This window comes from Enhydra lutris, unplaced genomic scaffold, assembly GCF_002288905.1.
Source record: "Enhydra lutris kenyoni isolate GAN:26980312 unplaced genomic scaffold, ASM228890v2 scaffoldscaffold1, whole genome shotgun sequence".
Classification (NCBI taxonomy): domain Eukaryota; kingdom Metazoa; phylum Chordata; class Mammalia; order Carnivora; family Mustelidae; genus Enhydra; species Enhydra lutris.
In genome coordinates this window covers 92472405-92496651 of record NW_019154085.1, presented here as the reverse complement: position 1 = coordinate 92496651, position 24247 = coordinate 92472405, and the positions used below count along the sequence as shown (strand labels likewise).

Here is a 24247-nt window from a genome sequence, read left to right as displayed (position 1 = left end):
TTTTCCCCACAAACCTGGCTTTTGATTTGAAGTAGCTATTTCTTGATCTAAGGATCAGATGAATAGCACCCCTTCCTTTGTAGATTTCTACTGATTTTGTGCCTTAAGAATAACTTACTTCATAATTTTACTTAATATTTTATTCATTTGACTTATTTTGTCACAGTGCTCTAAGAACTTTTTTTTTGATGTCTGTAAAGTTTTAAAACATAGATTTGTTTTACATGTTCAGAGGTATAAAAATGAAAACTTAACATCATGGTGGAAGTTTTTGTCTCTGTTCTTGCTTTTGATTCATCTGACTTTGGCTGGAAAATAATTTGCATGAATTAATCCCTTTAACAAATAGCTCTGGAGGTGGTTTACGTATTTTTACACATCTGGAAATGAATTTCTGCTGCTTTAAACATGAATAAAAACATGATAGAGTGTAGAATCCTTGTGCTACAGCTCTTTTTCCCTTAGAACTCTATAGTAATTATCCTGTTACCCTCAGGCATTTCACAGTGAGGGGAAAAATAGGGCCATCTTGATTTTTGTTCCTTTAAAGGAACACATGTATACTTGTAACATTTTCTTTCTCATTTTGAATTTCACAGAAATATATCTCAGTGGTAGTTTTGTATTTTTATTGTTTATTTCTGGTGCAGATTTTTAATGTGCTTCTTCATTTGTACTTCTAAATTTTTTTATATATTTTATAGGTCCTTTTGTTTCTGTGCATCTTTCCGATAGCTTTCTTCCATCTTTGTTTTCTTTTCATACTACGGTTTCATTGTAGACACAGAACAAATATTTTCTTACGAATTTTGGATGATGTGCCTATGTTTGAATGTAATCTTCAAACACCCCCACCCACACACCTACAAACTACACTTAGATCCTCTTGAGTTTCGCTTTTCTTTTATAGACTTTACACGTTGCAAAGAATCATCCTTTAGTCACTAATATCCTGGCAAGATTATGCTGAATTAATTATGTGTCTAAATGAATGTAGTAAGACAGCAGCTAACTAGGAGGAAATTTTATGATAAGTACATATTATCTGGTAGGGGACACTCTGATTGGGACAAAATCTTCAACAGAGACCTGTTTATCTGAGATAGAGGTAGACTTCTGTGGAAATCTGTGTTATTCTTCACATAAAATATTGCTTGTTAGTTTCTACTCTTGTGTTTTGACCAAAACTTAGACAGATGAGTGACTAATATTTGTAGTTTTCAGGACTGCTCTAACTTCGCAATCCTTTTGATATATCAGAAGATAAAGGTGAATCAGATATTAGTTGACGCTTGAATAACATGGGTTTGAACTGTGCAGATCAACTTATATGAAGATTTTTTTCAATAAATATTGTACAGTAAATGCATTTTCTTTATGATTTTCTTTTTTTTTTTTTTTTTAAGATTTTATTTATTTGTCAGAGAGGGAGAGAGAGCGAGCACAGGCAGACAGAATGGCAGGCAGAGGCAGAGGGAGAAGCAGGCTCCCCGCCGAGCAAGGAGCCCAATGCGGGACTCGATCCCAGGATGCTGGGATCATGACCTGAGCCGAAGGCAGCTGCCTAACCAACTGAGCCACCCAGGCGTCCCTCTTTATGATTTTCTTAATAACTTTTTTCTCTAGCTTTATTGTAAAGATACAGTATATAACATATGTAAAATATGTGTTACTCAACTGTTATGTTATCAGTAAGATTTCTGGTCAACAGTAGGCTATTAGTAGTTAAGTTTCTGGGGAGGCAAAGTGATATGTGCATTTTTGACTGCCAGGAGGTTCAATGCTCCTAACCCCTACCTTGTTCAAGGCTCAATCATAATGTTATTAGTAAGCGTCCATGTTATTTTATGATTTTATGTTTATACTCTTACTATTAAACTATATGTTATTTTTTGCTTTGTGGTATTTTGATAAGTATACCTTTATAAAATAATATCTGTAAGCATTAAGTTTGTTTAGATTTTAAGTGTTATATGGTACAAAATGTTTTTTTTTCTTTTTTAATTATTGAAATAATGAAATCCTTGCACGTTCCCTCATAATCAAATTTGGGAAACTAATTGTCTTTTGACTGTTTAAATACTCCCTCTTGATTCAGTCAAATCTTTTGATCAGTAAATGGAACTTCTTTTCTTTGTAGTAAAGTATTCATCTGTGTGGGATATTGCATAAATCTTGGAAGAGTGCAGTAAAGTGGCAATGTCTCGGGAACCCAGCCCACCTCTCCCTGGAGATATGTCTACTGGTCCTATAGCAGAAAGCTGGTGTTATACACAGGTACATGCTGTTAAAAATGCCTTACTTTATATCACTTAAAAATTTTATAGTATTTTGAAAATATTGTAAAGCATTTTGTTAGAGTTACTACAAGTGTTAAAAAAGTAGGTCACGGGATTTTAACGTGACAAGTTAAAAGCAAAAAAAGTCATCATTATAAAAGTGGTTTTCTGAATCTCTTAGGTTAAAGTAGTAAAATTTTCCTACATGTGGACCATTAATAACTTCAGTTTTTGTCGAGAGGAAATGGGTGAAGTGTTAAAAAGTTCAACATTCTCATCTAGCCCCAGTGACAAAATGAAATGGTAAGATTTTTGTTTTGAATTTTTGTTTTTGATATTATCAGCTACTTTATGGTTTTGTTACTGTTTCTTAATGGGTTATATTAGATTTATAATAAGTTCCTAATAGTATAGAGAATTATAAAGAACTGGAGATATTTAATAGGAGTGCTATTTATGAGATTTAACAACTAATTTCAGCATTGCCTCTCTCTTTTTTGAATGTTTTAAGTTTTATATTCCTCCATATGAGCTTGTTGTTTTATTTTAGGTGCCTGAGGGTAAATCCAAAGGGATTAGATGATGAAAGTAAAGACTACTTGTCCTTATATTTGCTTTTAGTCAGCTGCCCAAAAAGTGAAGTTCGAGCAAAATTCAAATTTTCCCTTCTAAACGCCAAAAGGGAAGAAACAAAAGCAATGGGTAAGTGGTTTGGAGTAAAGTCTCTGAGTAACTATGTGTTAACTTATGTACTTTTGCCTAGAAAGGGATATATTTTTTTTCCCCACTGAAATCTGCTTAACCTCAAACATGCCATGTAGCCATTGTTTAATTTTAAATGTTGGTCTGGACTTACGGTTATTTCAATGAATCTTAGACTTCATAAGACATGTAAAATTTGTTTAAAATAATACTAAAATTCTGCTTTTCATGTCCTAAAACAATATTTACTTGTCACTTAGAAAAATAGTTGCTTTTAGGGCATGGTGCCTGCTTCAATTCCTGGCAAATATAATTGGTGTTCAGGAAATAGTTCTCCTTTGCTGTTTTTCCAGATAATAAAATCTGAGGAACAGTGTGAAAGGAGATTGAATGTTCTGGTATTCTGTCACTAGAATTTTTTTTGAGGGATGGACTGAACACTGACCAAAAGGAAATCAGTTTTTCTTAGTCTTAGGGCCTATTAAGTTCATTTCAAAGCTTCATGTATATAGCCAACTGAAACTCTTCATGATAGAAGAGCATTGTAGGAAATGTATAGTGTGCATAGTAGGAAAATATATCATGAACTGCCACATTAATTTTTTTTTAATTTTATGTGATTTCTAGAAGTGAATCATAAAATCAAGTAATATCATTACCAAAAATAAAAAATAAAAAAACCTTCCTCCAGATAAAATTTTAAATAATACCTTTTATTGCCAAAATAATACAAAGCTTTATATATATTTTCCTCATGTCTGACACTTATGGTAGTGGAGTGTCTTGGTTTAGGCTGCTATAACAAAGTACCATAATAAACAACAGACATTGGCTTCTCACAGATCTGAAGGCTGAAAGTTCAAGATGAGAGTGCCAGCATGGTCAAGTTCTGGTGAAGACCATCTTCTGGGTTGTAGACTGCTAAATTCTCACTGTCTTTATATGGCCAATGGAGCTAGGGAGCTTTGTGGAGTCTCCTTTTTAAGAGCACTAATCACATTCATGACGTCTCTACCCTCATGAACTCATCTAATTCTAATCACTGACCTTCTAATACCATCCTTCAGGGGCATGTGATCACAACATAAGGATTTTGAGGGGATACAAACATTCAGTCCATAATGTGGAGTCTTTCTATTAGATTTATTACTTGTTTTTCACCTCTAGTTAGTACTTTCTGTAACAGATTGTAAATACTTTCTACTGAGGATCTTGTTTATTTTATAATACACAATTCTGTAGTATGCTAGGCATTTGAAACATCTACCTCAGACATTATTTGTTGTCTTTTAAAAATTGTACTAAAATCATCTTTTAGATTTCATGAAAGTTGTTTTTAGGGATGAGGGGATAGATCTAGGAGTGATAAGAGACTTTGTTTTGTTTGATGGATCTTTCTCTAGTTGAGTAAAACTTAAATTAGTGGGATAGATGCCCCAGGAATGTTAAAGGATGCCCTGGTGATACAGAGCATCCATTTTTAGAGGGAGAAGCAAGAATGAGGGGTATGTGTCTATAATCAGGTTTTGATGAGGAGGAATATGACTATGCCAGTGTATTTTGTTCCTCCTCCATTATTCAAGGGCCCACACTGTTAGAGAGATGTCTTCCTTCTCCAAGAGTTTTGATATGGCTTTTCTTCCACTTAGAGATGCAGAAATCTGAATGTGAGCTGATTGATGGTGGCTAGAATTTGAATACTGCTGTGAAACAATCTTGTCCTATGTGATATAACTCTTAAGACATTTCATTTATAAACACATACATCTATAATTCTTATAATGGATATATTGGCCAAGTTTTATTTTTGTGCATTCATTTAACTGTTATCAATTAGATGATTTTTTTTATTTAAACTTCTATTCTGTTTTCCACCAGAAAGCCAAAGAGCATATCGGTTTGTACAAGGGAAAGACTGGGGTTTTAAAAAATTCATTCGAAGAGATTTTTTGCTTGATGAAGCTAATGGTCTTTTACCAGACGACAAGCTTACATTATTTTGTGAGGTGGGTATATTTTTTATTTCAAGGAACTCCAAAGTTATATCTCATGATAAACAAAAATAGAAAGTAGAACAATATTGGGTATACTTTTTTAAATTTAAGGGTATATTTTTAAAATTAAGTAATTGGTATAATTGATAAGGTTTCATTTGTAAGTGTTTTACCAGTAAGACTAGATTGTTTCAGAAATCAGTGTAGTAAGTAGCTCATCCTGAAAAAACTGTCATGTGTATAGCTATAAATTATATATGGTAGTTATACTACCACATACTAAATACTTCTTCCTCCTAGGAAGACTATGGATATGTATATCTTTTTATGAAAATGTGTAAGTATGTTCTTCATTCTGAATAATTCTAACATAGATGTTCATCATTTTTTTGTCATTTTCAGGTCGACCATATTAAACATGATGAGTAGTATATCAATTTGAATACATACTGAAATAGATACATACATAATGAAAGTGCCTGAAAAGATTGGGAAGCTTTTTGTTTATTCAGACATTTGGATTCATTTAATTAAATAGATGTTAGCATTATAAGGAATAGCATCCCAAATTTTTAAAATTTGCCTGTGTCTGTTCACAAACTTGCGAGGTATATTTATTTGTATAAAATGTCATATTTTAATAGTTACCAGCATAGCCCCTGTAATAATTTACACCTATGATTTGTCTTAATTTGAGGCTGGAATTTGCTTTTGTCATTGTTGCCATTACATGGTTTTACTCATACAAATTGTTGAGATTCCTCTTTGGAGTGAATTCAAGGATTATGTTATGTTACCAATACAGTTTATAGAGAATATACATAGTTTTATCAAAATGTTTAAGGTAGTTGATAATTTTCATAGGAAAACTGATTGAAAAGTTATGATCAAGTAAACTCAGTGTTAAATATATTTCAGACCAATGAGTGTCTTGGAAGTATGGTAACTTACTTTAACAGCTACAAAATTAGCCTTAATCTCATTGTAGGAATATGTAGAATTTCTTGGCAACATTATAAACTAATTGTATGATTTTATGCTGTGTCAGAAAAATAATTGAAATGTGGCTCTAGAGACTACATAATGCAAATACAGTGCATCTTATTTTCACTTAGGCAAGTTAAATGAACTGTAGGATGAATTTGTTATGAATATAATTATTTGGTTGGTAAAGCACATACCACTAGTGTCTTCAGCAGAGTTTATCATTAAATAATTTGTAAAACAAATACTAAAGCATTTGTTGCCAATAGACATATATTCAGAGTAATATTTTAAATAAATACAGGTTATATTATTTTAAAATTTTAGCATCCTTAATGTAGACTCTTCCAGAATTTTAGCAGTTATCTTAAATTCCAACATGTTAAATTTTTTAAGTCATATAATCTTTGAATTTAAAGGACCTTAAAAAGTTATGTAATCCAGTTTCAAAAATTTATTGCAGTTAAAAGTCTTTATGTAAATAAACTCTTTTAAGAAAATAATTTCTTTTTGTTGTTGTTGTTAGAATTCAAATAGTGTTAACAGATATTTTCCTAAGCATATTATATTGGAACCTAGTCAACCAAGAAATTCAGAATGAAGGCTGAAATTAAGATCTTTTTTCAATATATACTTTTGAAGTATGTTTTTTAATCCACCTACTAGTGAACTCCTAAAAATATAACCCACCATGACTTGTAAGTTGGCATTGGTCAGATTCAGTTTTGGATAGTTGTAATATGTACCTTTTTACTGATGTAGACTTATACTCTGGGCACTGTATTTAACATCGGTGGGCAAAAAGTAATTTGAACAAACATTCCTCATGCCCTCCACCATTTCTTCCATACCTCTCATTGATGCCCTTCCTTCTACAGCACCTTCAGCACTGCTTGCAGAAGAGGAGGAAGCATTGCACTGCCCTACCTAAAGAACTGCCTCCTCCCCCTCCCCTGCAAGTGGTGCTGTAGACAGGTAAGGCAGTTTGGTGCTACCCTTTTTCTGCAAGACCTAACTTCATCTTGCAACTTCCATATCATGAATCAAGTAGCCAGAGGTAGATATTTCTAGCAGTGTAAAGATCTCTGCCCCTTCTCTCCTTCCCAAAATGATGCAGAAAACAAGACTTGAGGAATATGTTTGAAAATAGAAAACTGTTTAGATTAGTCCCATCTTTTTAAATCCAATAGATTTTTTTTTTAAGATTTTATTTATTTGACAGAGAGAGAGATCAGAAGTAGGCAGAGAGGCAGGCAGAGAGAGAGGGGGAAGCAGGCTCCCTGCTGAGCAGAGAGCCTGATGCAGGGCTTGATCCCAGGACCCCGAGATCATGACCTGAGCTGAAGGCAGAGGCTTAACCCACTGAGCCACCTAGGCACCCAGTCCAATAGATTTTAAACTTCATAGTTTATAGACCCATAGTATTCCATGATTGCAGAAGATTATGTATATACAGATAGAATATATGTATGTATTGAGTTTTTCTTGAAGTTAATTCATTTAGAAGGATACACCGTTTTTCCCATCCTTTTTGTTGCTAAGTTATCACTTCTGTTTTAAAATATTTGTGATAATGGATGGAAGTTAGGTTTTATTCTTTAAAAAGCCCTTTTATGGGGGCACCTGGGTGGCTCAGTGGGTTAAAGCCTCTGCCTTCGGCTCAGGTCATGATCCCCGGGTCCTGGGATCAAGCCCTGAATCGTGCTCTCTGCTCAGCAAGGAGCTTGCTTTCCCCTCTCTCTCTGCCTGCCTCTCTGCCTACCTGTGATCTCTTGTCTGTCAAATAAATAAATAAAATCTTAAAAAAAATTAAAATTAAAAAAAATAAAAGCCCTTTTATGACAAAATGACAGCCTTGTTTCTGTCAACCAAATTTTTAAGAAGGATACCTATCTAGGACAGAAAGTCTAAGATCGGCTATTTTAGAAAATGTGAAATTGGACTATCGAAAGTTTCTTACTGTGGAGCCACTGTGAGGGATCATTAGATAGTTGATTAAGAGTGGCAAAATTTGTACTATGAAGAACCATTGTAAATTCCTAGCTTTTAAAACTAGTTTGGAGAATTGAGATTTTTTAAAACTGGAAACATAAGTCCTTCAGTTGACACTATGGGAGACCCAGGTTTCTAGGGTAGTCACAGTTGATTAGAATTTGTACATGTTCATCTTTAGTCTAAATCCTAATTCTCACAATTGAGCTAAAACCAAATTTGAAGGAGTTTTCAGATGTGTTTCATGTTTTGCTTTGCAGCATTTGTCAGTTTTGAATATTATAAGTTTGCATTTTTATTTTGAAAGAACAATTTAGCCATAGAAAAGAATCTCAGACTTTTTTCTGAATTTTTTACTCTAGGTTCCATTCAGTAAGAATGTTCATTACCTGTGTTTGAAATGTGCTAGAGAAAACTAAATGTTACCAATTTCTTAATAATAGGTATCAAGAAAATAATCAGATTTTATTCTGTTAATTCTGTTAATAGGTTGTTAATTTTTGCTGCATAATATACCTTGAATATACCTTGAATATGTGAAATTGGACTATCGAAAGTTTCTCGCTGTGGAGCCACTGTGAGGGATCGTTAGATAGTTGATTCAGAGTGGCAAAATTTGAATATACCTTGAATATGCCTTGAAGTATGAAATCTTAATTAAGTCTTAGTTAAAATTTGTGGTCACCATGATGATACTGTGTAGGTGAATGTTAATAATACAACTTCTGAATTATGATCACTTATAAAAAATAAAACATTATCAATATCTGTGCCTCATAAAAATAGCTTTATTTTTTCATTTTATTTTTTCTGTCACCTGATTTTGGCCAAATTTTTATATTTAATATATTATTTTGAGTTAGGATAATAGACAATAAATAAAATTTTAAAAATCCTTTCCTAAATTATGTTGTCACATTTTTATGACTTGACTGCATACTTTATGCAAGTAATTGAACTAGTCCACTTCTACTGTCTAGAAATTTTTAAGAGCAGAGCTTGATAGGAAGAAGTAAATATTGTTTATGTGATAAAAAAGTGATCTCTAGGGGTACCTGGGTGGCTCAGTGGGTTAAAGCCTCTGCCTTCGGCTCAGGTCATGATCTCAGGGTCCTGGGATCGAGCCCCACATCGGGCTCTCTGCTCAGCGGGGAGCCTGCTTCCCTCTCTCTCTCTCTCTGCCTGCCTACTTGTGATCTCTCTCTCTCTCTCTGTCAAATAAATAAAATCTTTAAAAAAAAAAAAAAAAAGTGATCTCTAACTAAACCCTGAGTATCAACACCAGCATTTTTTAAGTACCGCTAAGTTATAGTGGGTGGCAAAACAGGATAATTAGGTAGGGATTAGTGAAGTTCTTTTTTTCTTTTTTGTAGTCATTTTAGAAACAATTTAGAAGTTAACAGAATAAAGAACCTTTACTGTTGGATTTCATGTATTTATATATGTACGTACATACACAATATCTTGGCTCCTATATGTAGAAAATCATCTCACAGTGTTTTTGCAATAAATCCTTTTTGAACCATAGTTGCATTAAAGTAGCACTACTGATTTTAAAAGATATCCAAAGAAGTATTTGTGTAGTACAAAGAATGGTCTAAAAACAAAAGTATCTTGAGAATTATAGTCTCTAGTCTTCCTTTGATACTGATTGCTAGTGTGATTGACACATTAGTTACCTTCTTTGATCTTCCTTTGAAGTCTTTCTATAAAACAAGGTGATTAAATAAGATGATTTCTATGACATACAGGATTCCAAATAGTTAATAATACAAGTTGTAAAAACAAAATGGCTAATGAAAATATCCTCAGAAAAATAAAATTTTTCTCTAGAAGTATCTATGTATTCACATGTGATACATGTTTTTATACATCAGGATGAAGGAGGACTTCCTGAAATTTAATATTCTTCAGACATTTTATACTGGGCCAATATTACATGTTCTGTGTTAGCTAACAAATGACCACAAAATTTAGAAGCTTAAAACAGTAGATAACTAACACGTAGCACTAATGCACTAATGGTTCATTTACTCTGAAATATTTGCTTTACTAATTGACTGATATTTTCTTCCACTTATTAAATGTAATATGAACTTTCTAATATTAGTAACATACTTTTTCTAAAAAGACATGCACCAGAATCAATGGTCTTTTAAGATTTTTCGGTATATCGTCATCTTTAATGAGATAAATTTAATCCAATTATATTGAAATCTTTATAAAAGCAGTGTTTTAATCATACTAATTTTCATTTATTATTTCATAGATAAACAGGTCTACAGATTGAACTAAATTGTATTTGTATTATTCTTACTGTTGATTATATTAAAAGATTTCCATGAATTTTAATGAGCACAATTGCTTTTGTGAGAATTCTTGTACTTTACAATTTAAATCATTATTACTAGATATTTAAATCAATTTTACTAGAGTCAAAACATGTAGGAATTACACTTAAAATACTTCAGAAATTGCATGTCATACACTGTAGTTGTATAACCTTTTTTAATACTCTAAAAAGTCCTTTTGAGTGTGATGCCATGTTTATTACATGTATAATAAACTTTAAATGTTGATAGGTCTTTGGTGTAAGTGAGAAAAATTAAAGAAATTTCTTCCTTCATCTCTCAGAAATGTCTCCTGCTTGTTCAGTTCGCCCTTATCTTATGACTTTTATTTTCCTGAGAAATAGTTTTTGTGATTAATTTAATGACCAAGCATTCCAACCAATCGATAAGTCATCTATTTACATAAAATGTCACTTGAAAATGATCTAGTGTTTCTGATCTTTTTCTAGTCTCTCCTTTAAATTGTATCCTTAAATTTAGTTCCCAGTATTAACATTTATGATCAGGAGTACTTTGAATTATCCAGATGATTTTAATGATAAGAAATCTAAGTATAGACTTAATTACTGATACTAATTTATAAAAGTGTTTTTCTTGCTGTCCTTTTTTTATTAGGTGAGTGTGGTCCAAGATTCAGTAAATATATCAGGACATACTAATACAAATACTTTGAAGGTGCCTGAATGTCGACTAGCAGAAGATTTAGGTAATCTCTGGGAAAATACAAGATTTACAGATTGCAGTTTTTTTGTGAGAGGACAAGAATTTAAAGCTCATAAATCTGTACTTGCAGGTACTTTCAACTTTTGGGCAATATTGTACATTTTTTCCATACATCTGTGCATTAAATAATGATGCTTAATCTTGTTACAGCTCGATCCCCAGTTTTTAATGCAATGTTTGAACATGAAATGGAAGAAAGCAAAAAGGTAAACATAGTTTAAAGGCTAATATTTAATTTATGCTAATGTAGAATAGTGAAATGTATGTTTTGAAAGTAACGGTTCATGTTCTCATTCTTACATTATGATTTTAGAAATAGAGGAATAGGGAAAAAATAGGGAAAAAAAATGTTCTGTAGTAGAACAATAGATGTAGCCTAATGTGGGTGAATATTCCAAATAATAGCTATTTTGATGTCCATCTGGTGGCAAAATAAGTGGGTAGTTCTTATCCGAAAGAGTGGTTCTGCTCCATAGCTATTTGAGAGTTCTCTGATTAAGATGTTTATTCTTTTCTAAACTATCCGTTGATCTTGGAATTCTGCATTCTTTTTACCACTAAAATAAGATATTTATTAGATTTTTTTTAAAATGACATAAATTACATCAGTGTTACTGTATGTCTACGGTAACCAGTATCTCTTTGGTTTTCCCGAATGTTTGTCCTTCACTGTTGTCTTAAAATGTAGTCAGATCAAAGATCAGAAATTGATTCTTTGCTGGTTACATTACATAGCAGCCTTCATGCTCTAACTAGATAACTCCAAAGTTGATTTATATGGCTCTCCTTCATTTTTTCTGTAGAACTAAAGGCTGCAGCAAATAGCTGCTTTCTTTCCTTGGATTGTTGTTCTGCCAGATACTATGATCAGCTTTCTGATGACTTCCACACAAGGAAACATGAATAATGTCAAATATTATTGTCAGCAAAGGGTCAGAAAAGTCTGGTATGGTTTAGTGTTGGATGTTTAGCTTCATTGATCCCTTGAGAGAAATCAGATACAAAGATGTAGGAATAAAAAAGGGATTACTGCTCAAAAAAGGGGCGGGGGAGGTGGGGGATTACTGCTCATTGGACTTGAGTATGTTTTGAGCAAAGAGGTGATATGCCCATAGATAGTATGACATGTCATTTTTGCAAAAGGGAAAGTTCCAAGGTAGTGGCTGTGGAATTATATGAAATACCTGACCCTGCTTTTGCTTAGTGCTAGGGAATAGCACCATTGGTTTTGGGGTCATAGGCATTGTGCTACGACCTTGGAATTCAACAAAGAAAAAATTAATAGCTATCTTCTTCTAAGAGAGAGGTTAAAAACTGAACACACATATTTTGTTTGGCCTAAAGGCTTTTGTTTGTTTTTTTACTCTTTTTTAATTGAAAAATTGAGGTTTTATGTACCTACATGGTAGTACTTGTCTGGGTGTGCTTCTGTTAGACCTGCTTGCTTCACTTTGCCTGCTTAGCTTGCTGAAGATTTACTTATCTCCATTTCAAAGTAGAGTTTAAAATAGAGCACTTGGGTGCAGATTTAGTTAAATTATTATCAAAGTTTTGCTTTGGTTCATTTGTGCGTGTGTCTGTTCTTTGAGTGTAACTTTTTAATGTTGTTTTCAATATCAGAATCGAGTGGAAATAAATGATGTAGACCCTGAGGTTTTTAAAGAAATGATGAGATTCATTTACACAGGGAAAGCACCAAACCTTGACAAAATGGCTGACAACTTGTTGGCAGCTGCAGACAAAGTAAGTAATTAGGTCTTAAACAGCTGAAAAATCTCCTCAACTTGTTGTATCTAGAAAGCTATCATCAAAGAAAAACTCCAAATAACTTAAAATATTGAAGAATTAATTTATACTCTTTATAGATGGCTCTTGAGCATATTATGAAATAGCAGACAGTGAAGATAATATGGAAATTAGATTTTTTTAAATCAATAAGGCATCAAAGTATCTTGAACTAGTTAGAATATATAAATAAAATAATAAGATAAAAAAGAAGAAAATATTGGATTTTTTTTCTAACTTAATTCCCTGTATTCAGATATTTATTTTTTAACATGATAGCACAGAAAGAGAAAAAAAATGTTAATGTTACAATGTTCTTTTGTAAGATTTTTGTAAGATTTTGTAAGGTGATTTTTTTTTTTAAAGAAGATTTATGTATTTATTAGAAAGAGAGAATGTGCCCATAAGTGGTGTGGGGAGAGGGGGAAGAAGCAGACTCTCCACTGAGCAGGAGCCCAACATGAGACTTGATCCCAGGACCCCAAGATCATGACCCGAGCTGAAGTCAGATGCCCAAACAATTGAGCCACCCAGGTTCCCCTATAATGGTGATTTCTTAAAGTTTGAGAATCAATGCAAAAATGCCAGAAAATCTCAAATCCAGTAGTTCTCAATCCTGAAGGACATCGGGAGGTTTTTCTGAAAAGTATTGATGTTCATGCCACTTACATCTATGTATATAATATGTAAGTTTATGCATACGCCTATGTGTGTGAATATGTGCATGTATATATACATACATATATACACATATACAGACAGAAGGAAAGAGAGAGTATGTGATATTATACTTTTTTTTTTCTTTTTAAGATTTTATTTATTTATCTGACAGAGAGTACAAACTGGGGGAATGGCAGAGAGAGAGGGAGAAGCAGGCTCCTCGCTGAGCAGGGAGCCCAACCTGGGGCTCAGTCCCTGGACCCTGGGATCATGATCCAAGCTGAAGGCAGACGTTTAACCAATTGAGCCACCGAGGCACCCCAATATTATACTTGTTTTATAAAATATTACCAGCAGGGCCATTACTAGGCCAAATATGTATAGAATCTGATATTTCTTTTATTCCCCCAAGTTGTTATTTAAATTTTTGTTAGTTAGCATACAGTGTAATATTAGTTTCAGGTCTACAACATGATGATTCAGCAATTCCATATATCACCTGGTGCTCAACACAAGTGCCCTCCTTTATTCTCATCATCCATTTAACCCATCCCCCCATCTACTTCCCTTCTGGTAGCCAGCTTATTCTCCATAGTTAAGACTCTGTTTCTTGATTTGCCTCTCTCTGTTGTTTTTTTTTTTCTCTCTTTGCTCATTTGTTTTGTTTCTTAAATTCCACATATAAGTGAAATCATACGATATTTGTTTTTTTCACTTAGCATAGTATTCTCTGGCCCCATTCATGTCACTGCAAATGGCAGGATTTTTTTCTTTTTTGGCCGAGTAATATTCCATTCTGTATATATCACAACTCCATTACCCATTCATCCGTCGATGGACACTTGGGCTATTTTCTTAAATTGACTATTCTTGATAATGCTGCCATAAACATCAGGGTGCATGTATTCCTTTGAGTCAGTATTTTTGTATTTTCTATTTTTAACTTTTTGAGGAACTTCCATACTGTTTTCTAAAGTGGCTCTACCAGTTTGTATTCCCACCAACAGTGCAAGAGAGTTCCTGTTTCTCCACATCTTCACCAGCACCTCTTGTTTCTTATGTTGTTGATTTTAGCCATTCTGACAAATGTGAGGTGATACCTCATTTCAGTTTTGATTTGAATTTCCCTGATAATGAGTGATGTTGAGCATCTTTTAATTGGTCTGTTGGCCATCTGGATGTCTTTAGAAAAATGTGTCTTCTGCCCATTTTTAAATTTATAAGTTCTTAAATTTATAAGCTCTTCATATATTTTGGATATTAACCTCTTACTGGATATATCATTTGCAGATATCTTCTCCCATTCTGTAGGTTGCCTTTTAGTTTTGTGGATTGTTTCATTTGCTTTCAGAAGCTTTTTATTTTGATGAAGACCCAAAACTTTACTTTTGCTTTTGTTTCCTTTGTGTTAGGAGACATATGCAGAAGGAAGTTGCTACAGCCAATGTCAAAGAGTTACTGCCTGTGTTCTCTTCTAGGATTTTTGTAGTTTCAGGTCTCACATTTAGGTCTTTCATTTTGAATTTATTTTTGTGTATGGTATAAGCTAGTGGTCTGGTTTCATTCTTTTGCATGTTGCTGTCCAGTTTTCCCAACACAGTTTGTTGAAGAGGCAGTCTTTTTCCCATTGGATGGTCTTTCCTGCTTTGTTGAACATCAGTTGACATATGATTGTGGATACATTTTTGGGTTTTCTATTCTGTTCCATTGTTCTTTGTGTCTGTTTTTGTGCCAGTACCATACTGCTTTGATTATTACAGCTTTGTAATACAACTTGAAGTCCAGAATTGTGATGCCTCCAGCTTTGCTTTTCTGTTTCAAGGTTGCTTTGGCTATTCAGGGTCTCTTGTAGTCCTATATTAGTTTTATGATTGATTGTTCTAGCTCTCCAGAGAACGCTGTTGATATTTTGATAGGGATTGCATTAAATGTGTAGATTGCTTTGGGTAATAAAACATTTTAACAATATTTGTTCTTCCAGTCCATGGGCATGGAATATATTTCCATTTCTTTGTGCCATCCTAAGTTTTTTCATTAGTGCTTTACATTCTTCAGAGTACAGGTCTTTCACCTCTTCGGTTAGGTTTATTCCGAAGTATCTTATCATTTTTGGTGCAGTTGTAAATGACATTGATTCCTTAATTTCTCCTTCTGCTGCTTCATTATTGGTATATAGAAATACAACAGATGGTTGTATGATGATTTTGTATCCTGAGACTTTACTTAATTCATGCATCAGTTCTAGCAGTTTTTTGGTGGAGTCCCATCTTCTGCAAATAGGGACAGTTTTACTACTTCCTTGCTGATTTGGATGCCTTTTATTTTTTGTTGTTGTCTCCTTGCCATGGCTGATACTTCCAGTACTATGTTAGTGAGACTAGACATCCTTGTCTTCTTGTTCCTTAACATAGGGAAAGTCTCTCAGTTTTTCCCCCAGTGAGGATGATATTAGCTGTGGGGTTTTTATATATGGTCATTGTATGTTGAGATGTGTTCCCTTTAAACCTAATTTGTTAAGGGTTTTTATCAGGAATGGATTTTGTACTTTGTCAAATATCTTTTCTGCACCTATTGAAATGATCATATGGCTCTTATCCTTTCTTTTATTAATGTGATCTGTCATGTTGATAGATTTATGAATACTGAACCAAACTTGCGGCTCAGGAATAAATTCCACTTGATTGTGGTGAATGATTTTTTTTAATGTATTGTTGGATTCAGTTTGCTAGGATTTTCATATCTGTGTTCATCAGGGATATTGACCTGTAGTACTCCTTTTTAGCGGTGTCTTCATCTGGTTTTGGTATCGGTAATATTGGCCTCATAGAATGAAAGTGGAAGTTTTCCTTCTTTTTCTGTTTTTTAGAATAGTTTGAGAAGAATAGGTATTAACTCTTCTTTGGATGGTTGGTAGAATTTGCCTGTGAAGCCATCTATCTAATCCTGGACTTTTGTTGTTATGAGTCTTTTGATTACTGATTCAGTTTCTTTGCTGGTTATCAGTCTCTTCAACTTTTCTATTTATTCCTGTTTTTGTTTTGGTGATTTATATGTGTCTGGGAATTTATCCATTTTTTCCTAGGTTGTCCAATTTGTTGCGCATATAGTTTTTCATAATACTCTCTTATAATCGTTTGTATTTCTGTGGTGTTGGTTGTTATTTCTTCTCTCTTTGTGATTTTATTTATTTGGGTCCTTTCTCTTCTTTTTTGATAAGTCTAGCTGGAGGTTTATCAATCCTATTAATTTTCCCCAACTCCTGGTTTCATCAGTCTGTTCTGTTAGGTTTTTTTGGTTTTTTTTGTGTATGTGTTTGGTTCTGTTTTTAGTTTCTGTATCATTTATTTCTGCTTTAACCTTTATTATTTCCTTCCTTCTGCTGGCTTTAGCCTTTGTTCTTTAGCTCCTTCGGGTGAAAAGTTAAAGCTTGAGATTTTTCTTGCTTCTTAAGGTATGCCTGTTCCATCTTAGGACTGCTTTTGCTGCATCCCAAAGGTTTTAAACCATAGTGTTTTCACTTTTGTTTCCATGTTTTGTTTTGTTTTTTAATTTCATTTTTGATTTCTTGCTTGACCCATTATTGTTTAATAGCATGTTATTTAACATCCTGTATTTGTGGTCTTTCCAGATTTTTTTCTTGTGGTTGACTTGTAGTTTCATAGCATTGTGGTCAAAAAAGGTGCATTGGATGATTTTAGTTTTCTTGTATTTGTTAATGGCTCTTTGTGGGCTAATTTGTGATTATTCAATTGTTATATCTTGTTGGATTATCCCCTTTATTATGGTACAGTGTCCTTCTTCGTCTCTTGTTACAGTCTTTGTTTTAAAGTCTAGTTTTTTTGATATAAGTATCACTACTCTGGCTTTCTTTTGACATTCATTTGCATGTTAATTTTCTCCATCCCCTCATTTTCAACCTGCAGGTATCTTTAGATCTCAAATGAATCTCTTAATAGGCAGCATATATGGGTCTTGTTTTTTTAATCCATTCTAACACTCTATGTCTTTTGATTAGAGTATTTAGTCCATTTACATTCAAAGCAGTTATTAATAGCTATGTATTTATTGCCATTTTATTACTTGTTCTGCCATTGTTTAGAGATTTTTCTCTGATCCTTTCTTATTTTTGTTACTTTTGGACTCTCCTTTGCAGTCAAAGTACCCTTTAATATTTCTTGCAAGGGCTGGTCTAGTGATTAAGAACTCCTTTAGTTTTGTTTTTCTGGAAGCTCTTACTCTCTCCTATTCTGAATGAAAGCCTTGCTGGATCGACTGTTCGTGGCTACGGATTTTTCCCACTCATCACTTTTAATATATCATGCCACCCCCATCCGGCTTGCCAAGTTTCTGTTGAGGAATCCCTGGCTAGCCTTATAGGTCATCCCTTTTAAGGACTTCATTTGATTTTCTGCTTTTAAGAGTTTTTCTTTATCACTATATTTTGCAAACATAGTTATAATATGTCTTGGTATGGGCTTGCTTTAGTTGATTTTGATGGAAATTCTCTATGCCTCCTGGATATGCAAGTCTGTTTCCTTTCCCAGATTAAGGAAATTTTTAGCTATTATTTCCTCAAGTAAATTTGCTGCCCCCTTTGCTCCCTATTCTTCTTCTGGACTCTTAAAATAGGAGAGTTACACATTTGATGGAGACACTCGAGTTCCTAAGTCTTCTCATGTTGTGTAATTCTTTCTCTTTCATTCAGTTTCATTATTTTCCATTATTTCTAGTTCACTAATCTGTTCCTCTGCTTCTTTCAGCCTTCTGTCCATTGCATCAAGCCTGTTTCTGATCCTGTTTATTGTATTCTTCATCTCTGATTGATTCTTTTTTAATTCCTTTATCTCTGTGCTAGGGGTCTCACTGATCTTCCAGTCTTTTCTCAAGTCCAATGAGTATCCTTATGATCATTGCTTTAAATTCTCCATCAGGCACGTTACTTATATCTGTTTAACTTTGATCTCTGGCCATGACCTTATCTTGTTCCTTCACTTTGGGTAATTTTCTCTGTCTTCTCATTTTGTCTCCTGCTTCTCTGTGTTAGAAAAGCCAGTTATGTCTCCTATACCTGAAAGTAATGGCCTAATGAAGAAGAAGTTATGTAGTGCCCAGGGCCTGGCACTTCCAGGGCACGTCTCGAGTGTGTTCTGCATGTGGTCCACTGTTGTATTCTGGTTACTCTGTCCTTTAAGCCAGTTGTCCACAAGACTCTTCTTCTTTGCTGGAGGCCATGTTTCATCCCTAATGTAGATGTGGCAAATTTTAACTAGCTATGCTCTGGGCTGTTTGTGAAATGTGACCTGACACTGCTTCATCTGGAACTGAGGCCCTCAGAACTATGGGCAGGGTTTGTGCTGATTTTCCGGAGGAAGGGCCTGCTATGCTGGGACTGACAGAAGCTTGACTGAGAAGGGTGGTCCTTCTGGAGTGCAAGGGAGTGGGGCTTGGTGTTAGCAAGTAAGGCAGCCAATGTGGATGCAGTGCTGGGTCTGTATTTATGCTGATGGGTGGGGGAGTTAACTGGCACTGACTAGCTCCTTTGTTCTAGGAAAAGTGTCACTGTGAATGCTGCCTCTCAGGGATGTCCTCAGAGAAGAGCAAATAATGTGACCCTGATGTGTCCCAGACATTCTTCAGATAGCTGTTTCCACACAACCTACCCCTGGGTTTTTTGTCTGCCTTCTGTCCAGGAGCAGGGCATTACCCTCCAAACTCTATTCTAGCCAAGCCCACAGAACTCTAGCCCCACTTATTGCAAGAAGTCATGAAATTCAGGTCCTCTCATTTTACAACCCATCATTTTTGGAGAAACATTCCCTTTTGAATTCCTCTGTGTGCTCCTCTCTCCCTCATCCTTCTCCATGACTGCAACTGCCTCCTCTCTACAGCACCCACAATCCATTCTCCACTAAGCCAGGTCTCCACACTTCCTACCTTTATCAGTGTGGCCTCTTCTCTCCCTTTAGCTGTGGAGTTTGTTCTTTCAGTCTTCTAGTCTATTCCTGGGGTATTTAGGATAATCTGATAGTTACCTAGTTGTGTTTATGGAACAAGAGGAACCTAGAGTCCTTCTACTCTGTTGCCGTATTTCTCTCAAGCTGGAATCTATTAATTTCTTAAAACTACACATGAACCATAGCTATCTCAATAAAAATTTAAATTAAAAATGACATTTGCAGTAGCATCAAAAATATTAAATATATAGGCATATATCTGGCAAAAGATATCAAAAGACTGAACTGATAATTATAAGATATTGATAAGTGAAATTCAGGGACTACCTGAATAAATAAAAACAGAAATTTTGGGGGCGCCTGGGTGGCTCAGTCATTAAGCGACTGCCTTTGGCTCAGATCATAATCCCAGGGTCCTGGGATCAAGCTCCATATTGGGGGGGGGGTCCCTGCTCAGCGGGAAGCCTCTTTCTCCCTGTCCCACTCCCCCTGCTTGTGTTTCCTCTCTTGCTGTATCTGTCAAATAAATAAAAAAAATTTTTTTTTTAATTTTTTTTGTTCATGGATTAGTAGTCTCAATATTAAAATTACAGTTCTTAAAATTCACTAGTAGAACCAACATGTCCTTAGCAGGTTTTTTTGTTTTGTTTTGTTTTTTGACAAGTGGATATAAAATTTATATGCAAGTGCAAGAGCCTAGAACAGTCAGATAACTTTGAAAAAGGAGATCAAAGTGAAAGGCTAAAACTGCACGATAACAAGTCTTCCTATAAAGCTTCAGGATTTAAGGGGCACCTGGGTGTCTCAGTCGGTTAAGCATCTGCCTTTGGCTCAGGTTATGATCCTGGGGTCCTGGGATCAAGCTCTGGCATCAGGTTCCTGCTCAGTAGGGCGCCTGCTTCTCTCTCTCTCCTGCTGCTCCGCCTGCTTATGCTCTCTCCCTCTTCCTCTCTCTCAAATAAATAAATAAAATATTTTTAAAAAATAAATAAAGCTTCAGGATTTAAGAAGTGTATTGGTTACAAGATAGACAACTTATTGGAACAGAATGGAAAGTACAGAAGTAGACTGTTACATATATTGATACCTAATTTTTTTTTAAGATTTTATTTATTTGACAGAGAGAGATCACAAGTAGAGAGAGAGAAAGAGAGAGAGGAGGAAGCAGGCTTCCTGCCTAGCAGAGAGCCCGAGAGAGAGAGAGAGAGAGAGAGAGAGGAGGAAGCAGGCTCCCTGCCTAGCAGAGAGCCCGATGTGGGACTTGATCCCAGGACCCTGAGATCATGACCTGAGCTGAAGGCAGAGACTTAACCCACTGATCCACCCAGGCAGCCCCAATACCTAATTTTTGATAAAGGTGAAAAGACAATTCAGTGAAGAAGGGATAGTGTTTTCAACAAGTGATACTAGAACAATTGGATACCTATATGCCTGAAAGAAAAAAAAATATGAACTTCTTATATGAACTTCAAGCCAAATACAAAAAGTAATGCCAAATGGATTATAAATCTAAAACTTAAAACTTTGAAGAGAAAACATAGAATAAAGTCTTCATAGTCTTGTGTTAGGCAAAGACTTTTGAGCTATCACACCAAAAAACACAATACATAAAAGAAAAATTGATAAATTAGGCTTAAGTAAAGTTTTAAAACTTCAGAAAACACATAATGAAAAGACTAGACACAAACTAGGAGAAAATACTTTGCAAAGCATCTATACAGTTAGCAGCTTTTATTCAGAATATAGCTGCTAAAAGGCTTTTTTTTTTAAGATTTATTTATTTATTTTAGAGAGAGAAAGAGCACATAAGCAGAGGGAGGGGCAGAGGAAGAGAGAGAGGATCTCAAGCAGACTCCTTGCTGAGTGTGGGGCCTGATGTGGAGCTTGATCTCACAACCCTAACATCAGGATGTGAGCCAAAATCAAGAGTTGGCTGCCTAACTGACTGAGCCACCCAGGCACCCCGGCTAAAGGACTTTTGCATTCAAACGATATAAAGAATTGCCAAAATTCAATTATAAGAAAACAATATTTTTTTAAAGGAAATATGTATTTCCTTTTTTTTTTTTTTTTTTTTTAAGATTTTATTTGAGAGTGAGCATGAGCCAGGGGAGGGGGGGTAGTGGTTAGAGGGAGAAGCAGACTCCCCTCTGAGCAGGGAGCCTGATTCAGGACTCAATCCCAGGATCCTAGGATCATGACCTGAGCTGAAGGCTGATGCTTAACTGACTGAGCCACCCAGGTGCCCAACAATGTTATTTCTAAAAATAGAGAAAATATTTGAACAGATATTTTCTCAGTTAATGTCAGTTAACTGTATCAAAAGATACTCAACATAATTAGTTATTAGGGGAAGGTAAATTAAAACCATATGAGTTATTTCTACACATGTAATAGCTGAGATTACAAAGACGACATTAAGTATGGTGAAGGATGTGTAAGTTAGGACTCTTATACACTGCTGATGGAAATGTAACATGTTACAACCACTTTGAAAGATTGATGACTTCTTAAAAGTTTCACACCATGTGATCTAGTGAGTCTACTGTTTTATCTAAGAGGGAAAAAAAAGCATATTCCCATACAGTGACTTATATGTGAATATTTATAGAAGCTTTATTTGTAATAGCTAAAAACTGGAAACACCCAAATGTTTATCAACAGAGGAATGCAGAAACAAATATGGTATGTCTCTATGCAATGGAATTTTTTTTTAGCAATAAAAAACATTGAACTGTTGATAAAATAGCAGACATGCATGAATCTCAGAATAAATATTCTGAGTAGAAGAAGCCAGTCAAAAATGAGTACATATTTTATGATTCCATTTATAGAAGACACCAGAAAATGCAAACTACAGCAGTAGAGAGCACATCAGAGGTTTAGCCTGTGGTGGAGTGAAAGGGGAGGATTACCAAGAGGTAGGAAGAAACTTTTAGGGATGATGAATATGTTCAGTGTCATGTTTTAATAACGGTTATAAGTTATAAACTTACCAAAGCATGAACTTTAAATATGTGCAGTTTGCCATATATCACTTATACTTCAATAAAGCTGCTAAACTTGTCATAATAACTAAAGAAGTTATCAAAATTATTTTTTCAGCTTTATAATTCATTCTTCAAGATTGAACAGTGGCAACATACATGTACCTCCTGGTACACTTTGGCGTTTAAAATGGAGAAGAGAAATTCACTCATTAAGACTATTGAGGAAGAAAGATTTTTTTTAAAGGAATAAAACTGTTTTAAAAATTGACAGTATGTATTTTGCATAAATTGAAATTTCCTAAAGAAAATTAGTCTTTCTCTTGAGTCATTCAAGAGAATCTTCTTAATATTAATCTTCTTAATAGTCATTCAAGAGCATCTTCTTAATATTAGGTTAAAATAACTTTGAGGTTTTTTTTTTTTTTTATTCTCAGTCATAGGGGCACCTGCGTGGCTCAGTCCGTTAAGCATTGGCCTTAGGCTCAGGTCATTATCCCACAGTCCCCTAGGGTCCAGACCCATATCAGCCTCTCTGCTCGGTGGGGAGTCTGCTTCTCCCTCTGTCCCCACCCCCCACTCATGCGCACTCACGCGTGCACGCACTTTCTCTCTCTGTCTCATAAATAAATAAATAATCTTTTTAAAAATAAAAGACTTTTTCTTAATTCTCAGTTCAGAGTATAATGTGCTTTAACTTTATTTTCTAGTTTACAGATGCCAAGTGTTCTCTAAATTACAAATACCGAGTGTTTAAAACTTGGTAGTTTGAGTAAATGTTTAATTGTTATGTTTTCCTTTTGGATAGTACGCACTGGAACGGCTGAAGGTCATGTGTGAAGAAGCTTTGTGTAGTAACCTTTCAGTAGAAAATGTTGCTGATACCCTTGTCCTTGCAGATTTGCACAGTGCAGAACAGTTGAAAGCACAAGCCATAGACTTTATTAATAGGTAAGCTATGCCTGTATTTCAGTGGGCGTGACACCTTCAACATTTTTTCACCGGACTTTTTTTTAAGTGTGTTTAAATCTTCAATGCAGGTGCAGTGTACTTCGACAGCTTGGGTGTAAAGATGGGAAAAACTGGAACAGCAAGTAAGATGACATCAGTTTCTGACTTAAAGTTGATCTGCATACATGAAATTAACTGTTTGCATAGCCTTTTGCTCATCTGCATAAGTATGAATCCAGATATTAGTTATATCAAGTAAACTGCCAGTTATTTTAAAAACTAATAATTTGACTTAGTGGATTCTTGAGGCTATGCTTCCTTGTAGATCAGCTTCTAATGTGAACTGGGATCGACATTTTAATTTCTTATGCACATATGCTTATAGTATTTAACTGAGTCCAGGTATTTCAATGGCTATTGGCGATCTTTTCCCTGCCCCTTCAGAAAGCATTTCTAAAAATGTAGGAAATACTCATTTTATCCTCTAAGGTGTGTTCCTCCAGATTTGCTTAGAAAGTCTTTACATTTGAATGCTCATCTACTGCTTCTTAGGTTAGCCAAGTAACTTGAATCATACAGTATTTTAGACTAGCTCCTGGTTCAATTTGGTCTTTCCTTTCTCTGGTAAAATTGTAAGAGGTGTGATAGTTGTTACATGTTTCTAAGCCTGGGCCTTCTGAGTATGAACTACTAGAACTTACTATTCCCTTCTTATGTTTTCTTCTCTCATTTTTAGAATGATTTGTCTACGTTTTATAATTTTTCAAAATCAAAGAAGAGTTGATAGTGTAAAGAATTTGTACCTGCTTTTGATTAGTTTTTACCTGTAAACCCTTCAGTTCCATTTTCACATATTATCAAAAGTTGATATAAGTGAAAAAAGAC

General features: G+C 34.6%; 1 protein-coding gene across 3 annotated transcripts in view; it reads left to right on the top strand.

Moving 5' to 3' along the window:
* LOC111144761 (speckle type BTB/POZ protein like) overlaps nt 1-24247 on the top strand; it is a 57679-nt gene that overhangs the window by 30464 nt on the left and 2968 nt on the right. For 2 of the 3 annotated variants that reach the window (XM_022499211.1, XM_022499207.1), the window contains exons 2-10: nt 2141-2277; nt 2461-2582; nt 2830-2981; nt 4860-4987; nt 10918-11095; nt 11176-11231; nt 12646-12768; nt 23220-23362; nt 23452-23505. In XM_022499211.1, the coding sequence (XP_022354919.1) occupies nt 2200-2277; nt 2461-2582; nt 2830-2981; nt 4860-4987; nt 10918-11095; nt 11176-11231; nt 12646-12768; nt 23220-23362; nt 23452-23505 (1034 nt within the window). In that variant the 5' untranslated portion in view covers nt 2141-2199. The remainder of the gene's footprint in view (nt 1-2140; nt 2278-2460; nt 2583-2829; nt 2982-4859; nt 4988-10917; nt 11096-11175; nt 11232-12645; nt 12769-23219; nt 23363-23451; nt 23506-24247) is intronic. The other variant, XM_022499218.1, reaches the window with a different exon arrangement.